The sequence below is a fragment of the Amia ocellicauda genome, chromosome 1 (genome assembly GCF_036373705.1).
Source record: "Amia ocellicauda isolate fAmiCal2 chromosome 1, fAmiCal2.hap1, whole genome shotgun sequence".
NCBI lineage: Eukaryota > Metazoa > Chordata > Actinopteri > Amiiformes > Amiidae > Amia > Amia ocellicauda.
In genome coordinates, this window is record NC_089850.1 from 27,427,258 (window position 1) to 27,441,833 (window position 14,576).

The 14,576-nt window shown below is 37.4% G+C and overlaps 1 protein-coding gene across 2 annotated transcripts; it reads right to left on the bottom strand.

Annotated features, from left to right (window-relative positions):
* Positions 1-330: 330 nt before the first annotated feature.
* Positions 331-10,203, bottom strand: tbx18 (T-box transcription factor 18). 2 transcript variants are annotated; one of them, XM_066700353.1, is made up of 8 exons: positions 9,792-10,203; positions 8,024-8,222; positions 7,376-7,477; positions 6,863-7,034; positions 6,168-6,335; positions 5,021-5,085; positions 3,280-3,374; positions 331-2,798 (listed from the first exon to the last, which is right to left on the bottom strand). In XM_066700353.1, exons 1-8 carry the CDS (start codon positions 9,967-9,969, stop codon positions 2,083-2,085), a joined length of 1,695 nt encoding a protein of 564 aa, XP_066556450.1. In that variant the 5' UTR covers positions 9,970-10,203; the 3' UTR covers positions 331-2,082. The 2 variants fall into 2 exon arrangements, with proteins under 2 accessions (XP_066556450.1, XP_066556440.1); XM_066700343.1 differs by having other exon boundaries at positions 331-2,870.
* Positions 10,204-14,576: the final 4,373 nt, after the last annotated feature.

Consider the following 14,576-nt stretch of genomic DNA (forward strand, 5'->3'; position numbering starts at 1 on the left):
TGAGACGCAGTTCCTTCCCCCTAGAATGTGCGTTATTTAGCAAATATTCACCTTCTGTAAGCAAGTTTGGATTCAACTACAATCACAAAAGAAAGCCAGTAATTAAGTGTAGAAATAAACAATGTAGAATGCAGAGTATGCAGATGTATTAATACTGAGCATTTATAATTCATGTGGTGTCATAAAGTCTGTGTTGCCTGTGACTATTTATAAATCGCAGATATATATTTCAAATATATATTTGAATTTGGGTTTTTATAGTAAGTGTATTTAAAAAAAAAGTGTTTTCAAGCAGATATACACCATTTATAAATCAAATATTTACACATTTTATTGCAAGTTAAACTTTGCAGTGACATGTATTTCAGTATTTACTCTTGAAACAGACAGCATAAAGAAACTACAAAAAAAACTGTACATTAATGTACATAATTTAAACAAGACAAACAAACTCACAATATCATGTTAATAATAATATTCTTATAATATTCGTAACAAGAAAGCTGGTAAGAGAAAGGTACCAAATTGTAGGGTTAGGTCTATGACAGGAAATCATATACATTACAAAAAAGAACAGCAAAACGCATCAATTGCACTCCTTGAAGTGGAAAACTATTAACAAATTGTAATTAATATTATGGAATCTTTTGGCAGCCAAGCTATCATTTCATTGAGAATCTAAACATGTATGGCAGTCTCTACAACTCCAGTTGCTTTGTTTAATCACATTAAATCCTATGCCTTCCTTCCTGTCCATCTTCCCACTTCCTGCCCTGCAGTCTGCGTTTCTGTATGAGGGTTAGTGTGCTCTGTTTCCAAGGCTCAGTCTTAAAGCAAGGAGTTGCACTGACACAGCTTGGGCCCAGAAACAGAGCATGACAATCCTGCAGAAGCATCCAGATCATCTGCTTTGAATAGTTCAATCAAATATTTAGTTTTCTAATTTGAAAAACAATCTGCAGCATGTTTTGTATAAATAGGGATGTGGCATTCCTGACCATAAATACTATATTGTCAATTCCAAATTCTGAAGATGAATATTAAAAACTGAAAGTTCCCCAGATTTTAAGACCGGGGTCTGTACATGGAGAAGAACAAAGGCCCAAATTGTTATTCAAGAGTCTGGTGTGTTATTATGATGAAATTCATACATTTAAGAGTTGAAATATCTGGACTAATCTCTGGATAATGTACCCTTGTATTTTAGCAGTTGCTGTTGACCTTTTCGAAATTAATATTAAATATAGAAAGCAAGTCCCTTGATTTGTACTTTAGGTCATTACTAATTTTAATGAATTATCGCACTGCTGTCAATGAGATCTTATTTCAGCAACTTTTAAGCACAACAGCTGTGGGACAGCTTGCCAACATGTCCTATACTGGAGAGGGGTGGAGAGTTGTGTAATGTTATAATCTGTGTAAAAATGTATATTAATATTATCTTACCTCATTAAATCACAGATCGAATGTGTGATTTAACACCTCAGCTTGAATCAGCCATGAAAATGGGGTTTGTTCATATAAATTTCAAGTGCCATTTAAAAATGTCTTCATATTTAAATCTTATCCAGTACTTAACTGGGACAACAACAATAAAGCCTGATGAGAAGAGACTACTGCCCTCTTCTATGATTGGCAGGTCTAGTCTCATTTGTGTGCTACCTGAACTTTTTCCTCCATGAGCAGCAAAGCAATATAACTTTAAAAAGTGTCTTTACAAAAAGAAGTATACCTATCAACTGTGCATTTACTCGCCACATCTGATTTACATCTGCTCTTCACTTCAGGTTTACACTAAAAATAGTCACCACTGTACTGCTCTTCATAAACCCATTCCCTACTAAGCCTACATCTTGTGAGGAATTCATGAATTATGAATTACACGGTATGCAGTGAACATTTTTAACAGATTTAGTTCTGGTGATGGGGTCCTTGATTTGTCAGCCTTTTTGTTTTCTCTGCAAACTCAAAGCAAATACGTACAGCCTTTTAAATTCAAAAATGCTAATTATCTAACATTTACTTATGTTAGCGCTACATCAAATGCCACAGTCTGTTCATTCGAATGCTAAGGAGATGTCTTCACACCATGTGTGCTGGCACTTGAGAAGATGAACTTGTTAGGTTTCCCAAAGTCCTGGAATCAAAAACACTCTGCTGTCCACCACTGAGCATGTGCACACCCTCCACAGGAGACAGCATCTGCCTGTCAGTCATGGTCCCGCTGGGGGAGGAGCCAAGAAAAGTGCCCTGAGAGGAGACAATCTTCTCAGGGCTGGTGGCCAGTCTGGGTGACGTGGAGAAGTTATATCCGTATAAGCCATAGGGGCTGTGAAGCCTGAAGCCGTTGTACGTTCCCTGATGACCCTGGTTGCTCGAGAAGGCGTTTCCTGGTGGGCTTGGCATGATGTACTGGAGCTGTGGAGAGGGCATGCCTGGGATCTGTAATGGCAGGCCAGCCTGAGAGCAGCTGAAGGCATCCCCATCAGTGCCCGCCATGGACACGTTGGCACCACTCACCCCCACATAGGAGGGAGTCCGAGGAGATGTGAAAGTGTCGGTGGTGGGGCCGGCCAGCCGGCTGTAGGTCTCGGCCAGAGTGTTGCTGTAGCGGTTCAGTGCCAGTCCGGAGCGGCTGCAGGCCGTGTACTCTGCAGGGCTGAGGCTGCACAGCTGGCTGCTGTTGGCTCCCAGGTGAAAGGCCGGTGAGGAGCAAGGAGAGGAGGACAGGAGGTGTGTGTGTGCCGAGGAAACTCCGTTTCCAGACGCCTGAAGAATCGACGGCGATCCCGGGCTGCCTACACAACACAGGAATCGCGTATTCAAGTCCGACACCAGGGCTGAAGTCCTACAGCATGCAATGTGGGCTTCTACACAAGATGTATGAATATTACGGTTTGCAAAATATTGCAAGATACAGGATAAATTATTTATAAAGCTATAATGAGTTACTTCGTTTGCAAGTAAAAGGACAATTGACTGCTACTTATAGATTTCTTTCTGGTCCCTGTCAAAGAAATGTAAAGCACCCCACTTCACTCTGCCAGTGACTAAACAAGGCAAACACAGAAGCGGGGTAAATGTAGATTAAAAATAAACAAGCGGCACTAAGTCTCTTGGCACATGTCCACCATTATATTCTCATATTATCTATTTTTACACTTCTAAATGTGCATATTAATTACCAAAACAATTATACGAGTCCCAGAAAAGATATTCTCAAAGTGACTTACAAGTGCAATTTTCTAAACCTTCAGTATCTGCACAATGCACCCATACCTTGCTTAGCAATTCCAGGGATATCTTCAAATGTCAGGGTCCTCAGCGATGGTCTCCAGAACGCATAGGACTCCACTAACGCCTCCAAGCCCATTCTAGGCACAAGAGATAATGCATAGTATTAGGCTACTTACCTGCCATTTCATGCAGAATGCTTTCTCTGTTCTAAATGACAAGTCGAACTTCAAACAAGCCAATTGGCTAGGAGTTGTTAAAGATTAAGACATTGGCATAGAATTTAAGCATTTTTGAAAAGGTATTGGAGAAAAGTCATTAAGTTTAACAGACCCAATTAAAAAGAAACTATACTACTTTCAACCAGCAGAATACCAAATATTCGCTCGTTTGCTTTGATGCACACGGAACATGGAAACGTCTGCAGTCTAGGTTGTCAAAGGCCGCTTCAGTACGGCAAACTTTTGATGACCACTCGACTAGAGCCTTAATCAACCAAATGAAGCCGGTATAAAGGCTCCTCTGAAAAATGGCAATAAAGGTCAGGTAATGAAAAACATAAAATTGGGCTCGATTTGGGAATGCCAACATTCTGTTCTGATATAATTGCTTTCACACTGCTTTTATAGAGGGATCATAGCCATTTTGCAGGAAGCCATAATAAAATGTTTATTAGGTGGACTTGAGCTGAAAAAAAAAAAAAAACACCTTCATTTTCCTCAGTAATGGGAGCTTTTTTACTTCTAGTTAGTATGGAGATAAAAGTCGTCTCCTGGAGGGGTGTAGCCGAGGCGATAATTTATACAAGATGCCTTGAATGTTTCCCTCTATTTTATCACCAACCCCGCTTGTGCTATCAAATGGTGTAGTTTATTTAGCAAACTGGTTAACTTTTCCTGTAATATTTAAAGGGGAATTTTTTGTACCTTCCTGAGTTAAATTTTTGTAGGGTCAAACGTAAGGGCCTTTCTGAGGTATGAAACCCTATTCTACACCACATAAATTCTCCTTTCCACTGCAATATTCCCTGAGGAGATATTTAAAAAAACAAAAACAAAAAAAAACAACCCTAATGATTTCTATAAAACAGCCTAGGGGGAACTACAATCCTGTGACAGTTATGTTTGTAATGCACTGCCGTTTTGATTCCATTTTATTTTATTTTCTACCGTGTGCTGTTACCAGAATTGCAGTCTATACATGACGAGAGTGTCAGACATATTACATTATACTGTTTATCACTCTTGAGAGTTTCCATTAAGCATATCGTTCTCTTTGACAGTTTATGTTTTTCACTCAATACCATTGTTTCAAATTAAATTAAATTAGTTGTTGCACCTTTAAACAAACACTAAACACATTAACCCTAAATTCTGATTTTCACTATTTTCAAAATGGTCTATTTTACCAGCAATTTTCAGAAGGTAATTTTAAATAGAACCTGTTTCAGAAACATTTGTTACAAATAGAAATGTATGTCTGTTGTCCTTGAGCGTTTCCAGATCCCATGTGGGTTACATTAAACTAAAGGTTCCACACATTAAAGGAGCAAGACAGTACTAATTGTGACTCCAGGCTTAAAAATGTATTATGTTCTATATATACTCACACATCTTTTTGGAAGTCAGGGAAAAATACAAGTGCTAATTTTATAAAACACCAATTATGGTTCAAAAGCTTTTTGTTGTCGGTTGTGTACACCATGGACTTTATTCTACCACAGCGTCATGACTTTGTTTCACACATATTGACTTTCATGCCGATCTATCATTTAGCTTCAACTCACCTATTTCTACCCGAGTCACGGAATCCTTTTGCAAAGGGGTTTCTGTCAATTTTTAGCCTTGTGATCTGAGGAAAAAAAAAACATAATTGATTGAGTAAGAAGAATATATACATTGATCCCAGATATCAGTGAATTACCATATTATATAATCAAAAGTATTGGGATAGATACAATGCCAAAAATGGCTATTATCAATATAATGTGTGCAGTCCCACCCTTGGCCTTAATGCTTGATTAAATCCTTTTGAAAGGCAGCATATAATTTTATTCCTCTCACATTGCAGTTTTTACTTTTCAGAGAAGTAAGCAGATCAACAATCTCAACTGATCTTCCAGTTCATCCCAGACGTGTTCTATGGGATAGAGGTCAGTAGTTTGAGCAGGTCATGGAATATTTGTCTGCATTATTTTGCTTGGAGTGCTGTGTTGTCAGGTTTTGATATTGTGTTGGTAGAAGTATAGTTGCTAACTATACAATTCAATCACTGCTGGTGATTGCAGATTGCAGAATGAAAGCATTTGGAAAGAACACTTGTTTATCCTGCAACCACACCAAGCAAAGGCAAAATATGAGAGGGGTTAATTGCTTTGTGGTGCTACCCTTTGCCTTATACGAGGCAGCAATCCACTTACACATTGTGTTAATGAAATAAGCAATGCTGCTCTGTGAGACTGCAACCCATTCCTGGCATACAACATGTATTAGGTAATCCCAGAAAGTGGGTCTACCGAGAAGCATTGACAGGGATTGGTGTAGATTTGGATTCATGGCCCTTGATTGGGCAGACACTGGTGTGAAGCTTTGACTCTCCATATATGCATTGCATGTTTGGTGTAAGACTGAGGCTCAATACACCAAGACTCTTTGGGAGATGATTCTATGGAAAATGATGCCCCAGCTCACTCCACATGTGCAATACACAGATAGAAAAGTATTTGTAAGGGATAGTTGATAATAGTTGAAGCCAATGTGTATATTACATGAAAACAATTTGTCATGGGTAATACCCGTAGAAAATATTAAATGTTGCATTTAAATTCATTTTTTTAATTCCTCAGCAGTTGCAACCAGCTTTTTTATAGGGACAATATAATTGTGAAGTATTTATAAGTGAACGAGCAGCATCTGAGGTTATTAGAAAGTTACCTGTTGATTCTGGTATGCTGTTACAGTTGTAAAAACTGTTTCAGGAAAGGAAAATGCCTTAACCCCTTCTCCAACTGGGACAGATTTCACTGGTGACAGATCTTCACCGCACTCTTTGCGAATGATATGCACCCTTGGTTGGTATTTGTGCATGGAGTGAAGAATTATCTGGAAAGCAAAGACAGAAAAAAGTGTTTGAATACCAGATTTCATTGTGGTTGTTAATTCCATCAACAAAGTCAATTGTTTATTTTTACAGTCCAGCCCAACTAATAACCAAGCTTCAGTTCAGTTTTTATGTAACTTTTTTAAGCTCTGCACCCATGCTGTGCTTTCTTAAATCACTTGACTGTAAATGGTTGCTTTTTATGCTGCATTGTGATCTTAGTCTACCTTATTATAGGCATGCAGTCCATAAAGTACAACAAATCCAGACAAAGAAGTGCTTAGTCTGTTCTGACCAGAGTTCATAAAGGTGACTTTTCGTGAAATATTTTGTTTATGTATGTTAACAGGAATGTTACATTTAAAAATACATAAATAAATAATCAAGTCCAATGTGATCATTTCTGAAATAATTGATATATAAACAACTAGCTAGGTTTATTTATTTAATTGTATTTATTTATTATAAGAGAACTTTCACTGTACACTTTTTTTCCTTAATATGTGTCATGAACCGAGTGAATACGTACATGGCCCTGGTCATCCAGCTCGTTATTTGTGAGTTTCAGCTTGTCGAAGCTAATGACCTGTCGCATCCACGTCTCTCCGGAGGCCGGCGAGTCCGGGTGGATGTACACCCTCGGCGGCACCGGAGAGTCCGCATTACCGGCCACCATCCACTTCGAGCTGTGGTACACGTATCTTTACAGGGGGAATCGAGACATGTCAGGAAACAGCAGCGGCACTGCTGTTTGAAGCAAGAAAAACTGAACTAAAACGCCCCTCAAATTCGAAAGTGTTCATTAGTATTAGTATTATTGGTTTATAGTACTGTGCTGGGACGCAATGAATCAGTTCGTGTTAATTATGCTTAGGGCGCCCTGCAGTTTTCTCAATGAGCATGCTATATTTCAGAATCTCCCATATTTTGCAGAATATATATGCCTATATATGTATATGAAGATGTCGTAATCTCCTAATTATTATTTGCGTCGCATTAAGTTTCATATTATGCCTGTAAACTTAAAGATCATTGCGTTTACCTGTACCGTTTGTTGTCCACCGGGATGATGTCCATGGCGATGTAGTACTGCTGGTGAGGGTCCAGGCCGGAGATCTTGACACGCATAGCGGGAAACATCCGCCTGCAGCAGCAAGGGACGCATTAATACAGTGTGTCGCCGCGGCGCCGGCAGCGCACCTTGCCATCCAGTCGATGAAGAACATACCCCATTCATTTTTTATTTTATTTTTTTGTGAGGACAATTTATACTCCACTAAATGTCACTAAAACTGGAGGCTATCAATTACAACGAAATTAGTTTCACCCACGCAATTGTAGCCCATCGTTAAAATGCTCATTGTGGTCCAAACGAGATGGTTGGTCACCATGATGACTTGAAACCAAATAAATTACAACTGCTTTTAAACTTAATTGACTGCATTTCACAATACAAATAAGAATAGTAACATAAATGATTAGCAATAATTATGTAATTATTGGTAGATGTACAGCAGTAGTGTGTGTGTGTGTATATATATATATATATATATATGCACAAATACTGTCAATTAAACTGCAATTGCTAATCTCTAAAGCAGAGCAAACGGACGTGTGCATTATATATATATAGTTTCCAGTCATTTTCAATAATTGAGTCCATGTTTGCTATGTCGTTTTGAAGCCCTACCTTCCGGCTTTGGTGATGATCATTTCTGTTCCGATTTCATGAAATCTTTTCCACAAATCCGACCCCTGCAGATCCACGCGTGTCTCCTCCTCCTCCGCAGCCGCAGCCGCAGCAGCCGAGCCGGGCGGGGAGGCGACGAGAGGGGCCGCCGACACAGAGCCGGGCGGCGGACTGTCCGAGAGCTCGTCCTCGCATTCAGCTGCACAGTTCAAAACACACAGGCTACATCAAACGGGCATATTCATCCCAATCAAATATGTGAAATATATGCATTTGTAAACACGTTGAGAAAATGTATATTATTTTGGAACCACTACGTTATGTTCATAGTAGGTTTTTTTTCTTCTTAATAATAATATTGAAAAATATTGTTATTGTTATTATTATTATTATTATTATTGTTATTGTTGAGAAAGCTTACGAGTTATTTGCACTAGACTACAAAAAATAGAGATACTCGGCCACAGGGTAAAGGTCAAAAACAAGGCTGTAGCTTTACATTTTGAAAGAAGGATTGCAGTTCTAGATATATGCCAACTAATAAATACACTGCTTAAAACAATTAAGAGAACACTCCAAGTCCAGAAATCAATGTTAAGTGTTCCCTTTTTTTTGAGCAGTGTACATAAATAAATACAAAACTATTGTTTCACTGTAGATGCAATTATGATTTAATATTACAATTGTAACTCTAATTTTCATCACAGAGATTCATACATTCGCGAACTATTTTCTAAGGATGCTCTACATGGCCGATATATATTTCATATATACAGAGAGAGTTTCTTCCTCTAATTTTGCACAATTATATGGATTTAAACAGCTATGCCACTAAAACTTAAAAGGTGCCCATTGTATACGTACTGCACCAATATGCCCCAACAACAACTACTACTACTACTACTACTACTACTACTAATAATAATAATAATAATAATAATAATAATAATAACCTTTTAGTTAAGCATTTTAAGAAATATTTTACAATATTCTCTCAATCAACAGAGCAGTAAAATAGAACTGCACTGTACTTCCACAAATACTTATTCTACTACTACTACTAATAATAATAATAATAATGTTGATCATGATAATGAGTGATCCAAGTATGTATTTAGTATTATTATTATTACCCTTAAAGTAGCCTATAATACAAATGATAGAAAATTATAATTTACATTAGATCTTAATCACATTTAAATTAGTATGCATACATATATGTGTCTGGAAATACTATTATGAGTAGTAGTACTACTACTGCTACTACTAATAATAATTATAAACGATTCTGAGTTAAGATCTTAGTTAATATTTAAATCATTGCACATGTAAAAACAATAATCTGACTTTAAGCGCAAGAAAACGGGCAAGAAAGCGGTGCAGTCGGTGCGGTGTGTCTGTGTGCGGTGCAGTCGGTGCGGTGCGGTGTGTCTGTGTGCGGTGCAGTCGGTGCGGTGCGGTGTGTCTGTGTGCGGTGCAGTTGGTGCGGTGTGTCTGTGTGCGGTGCAGTCGGTGCGGTGTGTCTGTGTGCGGTGCAGTCGGTGCGGTGCGGTGTGTCTGTGTGCGGTGCAGTCGGTGCGGTGCGGTGTGTCTGTGTGCGGTGCAGTCGGTGCGGTGCGGTGCGGTGTGTCTGTGTGCGGTGCAGTCGGTGCAGTCGGTGCGGTGCGGTGCGGTGTGTCTGTGTGCGGTGCAGTCGGTGCGGTGCGGTGCGGTGCGGTGCGGTGTGTCTGTGTGCGGTGCAGTCGGTGCGCAACGCGGCGACACTTACGGGGCCCGTCGCTCGCGCACGTCCGGTGCTGCTCCGGGCTCGAGACGGCACGCACCTCCTCGAGCCCAGCCTCGCTGTCCCGCAGCTTCCGCTTCTTCTCCGCGCCGATGAGCGCCTCCACCGAGAACGCGTGAGCCTTCAGACTCATGGTGCACGGCGAGCGCCTCTTCTCCGCCATCCCAGTGCAGACGCGCAACTCACTGGCAACTTACAAAAGTTACCCAGTAGTTTCTTTGGTGTTTTTTTAAGTATCCACTGTCGCTTTTTGTACTTCACTGGTGTTGTCGGGAGACCCCACTTGCCTGACGACTGCTGACGACTGACATGGGTTGCAAGAAATGTATGGGCAAAAAAGATGGGACGCAACTATGAAAAACTGTTGCCTTGATCTGTCAGCACTTGCAGACGGCCGAGCAGTGGATGGGATTTGATCAAGTGTCAATAACCCGGAATCATGGGGCGGGATGTAGCCAATCAGCGCCGTCTGTGCCAATCGCACAGCCCGGTCCCGCCCCTTTACAGTGACGTGTCGGCCCTACATGGTCAAGTGGGCCGAGTCCTTAAATCATCCCTCAGCGCCCAGCTCCAGTCATTCCCAAACATTGCGATCATTTTATCACCAGGGTTTCAAATGGATCGCATATTTGCTCTTACCTCCTAGATATAGTCTATGAAAATAATGGTTTTCTCTTGGGTTTTATTGACAATGTAATTTGCAATACAAAAACTATAATTGGATTGTTCTGAAAAGCATAATTGCAACAACACTATCAAAGTAACCACACAATTTAATATATTGCGTTTGTATGAATATATATATATATATATATATATATATATATATATATATATATATATATATATAATTTTGCCTTGTCTTTAGAACAGTTTACATTTTACATTACAAAAATCAGTGAGATTTTCAATAAATGAATTAGTTTTTTACATTATTTTCTCATGCTGTATGTTTTTACACAGAGTATGTGATACTAATCACAAACCGAAAGTTGAACTAAAATAAAATAAAATACAATGATACACTTTACTCATGTCCACTCCTTTAATTGGAAATAGGACGTTACTGAACCGTAATAATATTAATATACAGTCTTTTTTTTAGTCCCTTTTCATCAAAAGTAATGTCAAACATTTCTATTCATAATAAGGTCGCAACACTTGATACTCTCTCCAAAACTGCAGGATTCAGATTATATTTAAATCTAACAATAACGGCCTACTAATACAAGTGATGAGTGAATTATGAAATGTAAAACATACATTCTTTAAATAAACATTTCACTATTAATCTTTGAATTTTACTTCAGACACCCATTCGTTTCTAAAAAAAAAAAATACGTTTTTTATTATTTAACGTCATAAGTCATACTAATAAGATTACGTTATCTTCATCATGACCACCTTTATTTTTACTGATATAGGGCTTTGTCAATTCTATCAATGTACTATATTACTCTTATGATACATCCTTTTTTTTAGGGGATAAGGGAGATAGGCCAGTTATACAGACCGACACATATAAAACCTCATCAGCAACATCTTTCTCATCATCATTGCCATGTAGAGATCTAGAGGTTATAAAAATAAACATTTTTATATATTATAAAAATAAATATAATATGTTTGACATCGAAATAAACGGATTACAGTTCCAAGGAAGTATTTGAGGAATACTTTATTGATAAAGTTATTTAGCTCGTATTCATTATTTTAAGGACCCATTAAAATGCATGCATTGAATTTAATGGCTCACTCGAGTTACATTATTAGCCTAATAAATAGTGGAAATGCGCATTGCAGTACTTGTAAGAACATTGGTAATCATGGCATTGGGTCTAACTAGTTTAAATAATGCGATATTTTCTCTTAAGATTGCCATATGATAGCAAATACTTAAAAAAATATTTCATTCGATTTTTTTAATTATTTCATAATTAAATGTCTCGTCTTTAAAGTGCTTAATACCTGTGGGTAAATAATACTTTAGCACTACTGGCACCATATATTTTGAAGAGAGGGTAACCTACTCACCATACAATTATGAAATATTATTTCTTAATACGTAAATAAACATCACTTTCAAATATTTTTGAAGGACTTTAAGTCTAACTTTGACTGTGCCTCGAAACGATAGAATTATCATGGAAAAAAACGTCAACAATATTTTTAAAGCCACAAAAAATACCCACCAGCAGATTGTAACTATTGTTGTTTGCGTTAACAAATATTTTGATTTCTTCTCATTAGGAATAATGCGGTGTGTGTGTGTGTGTGTGTGTGATTTTAGGCCCCTAAGCTGTTTATGATTAGTTATTATGCACATCAAATCTCGGCACACTGCACACAGAAGCATAGCATTCAAATAGATACAAGAATCCTGTGGTTATTTTTGATTTTATTTTTCATTATGTTTATGTGTAAAGTACTTGTGGGCATACCCAGCATTTTAGTAATGCCATGCCATTTCAGTGAAGTAAGGATTTCTAAGTATGTTCCCCTCTTGCTTCACTGAGATATTTGTGTTGTCCAGTTACATTGTAATTCTTGTTTTTTTTTTTTCTTTCTTTCTTTCTGGAAACCGCAAAAGGCATTTTCTTCAGTACATTTAATTAAATGTGTCCATTCTTTCTACCAACTGGTTACCGCAAACATGTAGTTATAAGAAAATTTGAATGTACAATGCATTTATAAATAGATAGGTCGATAGATGGATATATAGCATGTACATTATGGGATACAAGTGCATGTATTTATTTATTTTTTATTTGCGCTCAAATTGTTTTTATGTTTTTTTATGTATTTATTTATTTATTTTAAAGATACAAAAAAGCCTTGATTGGCTTAATATTAACAGTAGCTCTGGTGCTGCCCTTTAAAATCTTAATGAATATGCTAATTTGTTCGTTTCCATTATTTGTGTTGTTGTTGTATCTGTTGTTAAACAAACAAAAGGCTACATACTATAAAATATTTACATAGTATATTTACCTATACATTATTATTGGTGTTAACATAAAGTGCGGCATTTTAGGTACATTTCTGCATGAGGTAATTATGCTAAATTTCTGTTTATTTTGCCTTTTCTCTGAAATCGCTTTCCCAACAAATACACAATTCAACAATGTTACACTGGAAGCGCGTAGGAATTTGCCATTTTAACAGTGTTATCCTATTATATGTTGATGTTTTCGAAAACAAACGGAATTTCCAATTGTTTGGATTTTGCTCCACTAAACCTCTCACTCCTTAATCATATTTTTTTCTATAGTCATATTAATCAGATATAAGCCGCATTCAGTCAGGAAAATGTAGGCTAATCGCCGCTGTAGGATAGGATAGAGAGGAGTTGTGTTGCATAATGCATACATAGGACATACACACACGTGGACTACCAGCTAATACACTGCTATCCCATATGAAAGGTGTTTGTGTGAGTGTGGGAGAGAGAGAGAGTGTGTGTGTGACTTGCTCCAAAGCAGTACTGGTGACCTGGTCTCACTTTTATTCAACAGGAAACATATGGTACAGTGTTCATGTGGACCTCGTAAAACGTGTTATTTAAAGTAACCACTGTGAATGTATTCATTCAGTGTTTCACAGTTATCCCCTTTGTATCTACGCTGATCCTACAGTGGGTGAAATGTGTAGTCCTACAGGTAACACACCTTTCTGGTGTTGTGCGATTGCTCCCAGTTGATCTTCAATGGGTGATACAGGGTGATACAGGGTGAGCCCTTAAACAGGTTCACTGTGCCATCTGCTGTTGGCAGCGGGGTTTGTTCTAGTAAACCACAGTCCAAAGGGCTGCACAAAAATATATTTAAATCCTGCAAGGGGGGAAATGCGATATATAGAATTAGGAGCTTGATTAATTATACAATGGCATTGACAACGACACTGCAATACAATAAATCGACTTCAATGGAAATGACAACTATGCATGAGTAAAAAGGAGGTTCGACTGTATCCTTTAATAAAGGTTTTAATTTTGTAAATGTTCATACTGAATTGTCCTCCTGCTGTCTGTTGTGACACCCATTGCACGAATTTAGATTATAATATAATCGATAGTCTTGCTGAAGAGAAGCAGATCGTGGGAAAACAACATAATTTATGAGGTATTTATTTTTTATATTAATTATATATATATATATATATATATATATAGGCTTTATTTACTTACACATTTTCAATCCGTAAGTATAATAATTATCACAGCGATAACGCCACATTCATTTCATCCTGTGAAAACAAATGTAATAGTGGTCTTAGGCTAATATATTTTATTTGCGATTGTTGTTAATGATAGTTTAGTTTCGCATAGCATATAATTCCGTTTTTTTTTCCAACAAAATCTGATGCAATTATCATTATTTATATTATCCCAGCTCTTTTACAAGTATTTATTTCAAATAGCAAAACAATTTATACAAAATCAAATTTGGGATTTTATGTTTTTAGACTAGAAATTTTTGTGGTTCAAACATTTAGAATGGTGTTCCATTTCCATATACCTATATATATAAAGATAATAATAATAATAATAATAATAATAATAATAATAATAATAATAATTAAAATATACATACCAATACACCTGGATCGCAATAATCACGGTTTGATGAGAGAAAGAAAGATGGGGCATATAATTCGTAATTGCTTATGTATTTTAAACGAATTAAACGTTTGGCATACAATAGTGTGTATCATGGCATATACAGTATTGGCATAAGTTTACCAAATGTATTTATTTATCGTCGAGTTCGA

Coding starts and splice junctions, on each gene's coding strand:
- tbx18 (XM_066700343.1), bottom strand. CDS start 9,969: ATGGCGGAGAAGAGGCGCTCGCCGTGCACCATGAGTCTGAAGGCTCAC. Junction 6,336..6,862: donor AGCTGGATGACCAGGGCCAT/GTACGTATTCAC, acceptor TTTGCTTTCCAG/ATAATTCTTCACTCCATGCA. Junction 3,375..5,020: donor CGTGACTCGGGTAGAAATAG/GTGAGTTGAAGC, acceptor TCTTGTGCCTAG/AATGGGCTTGGAGGCGTTAG.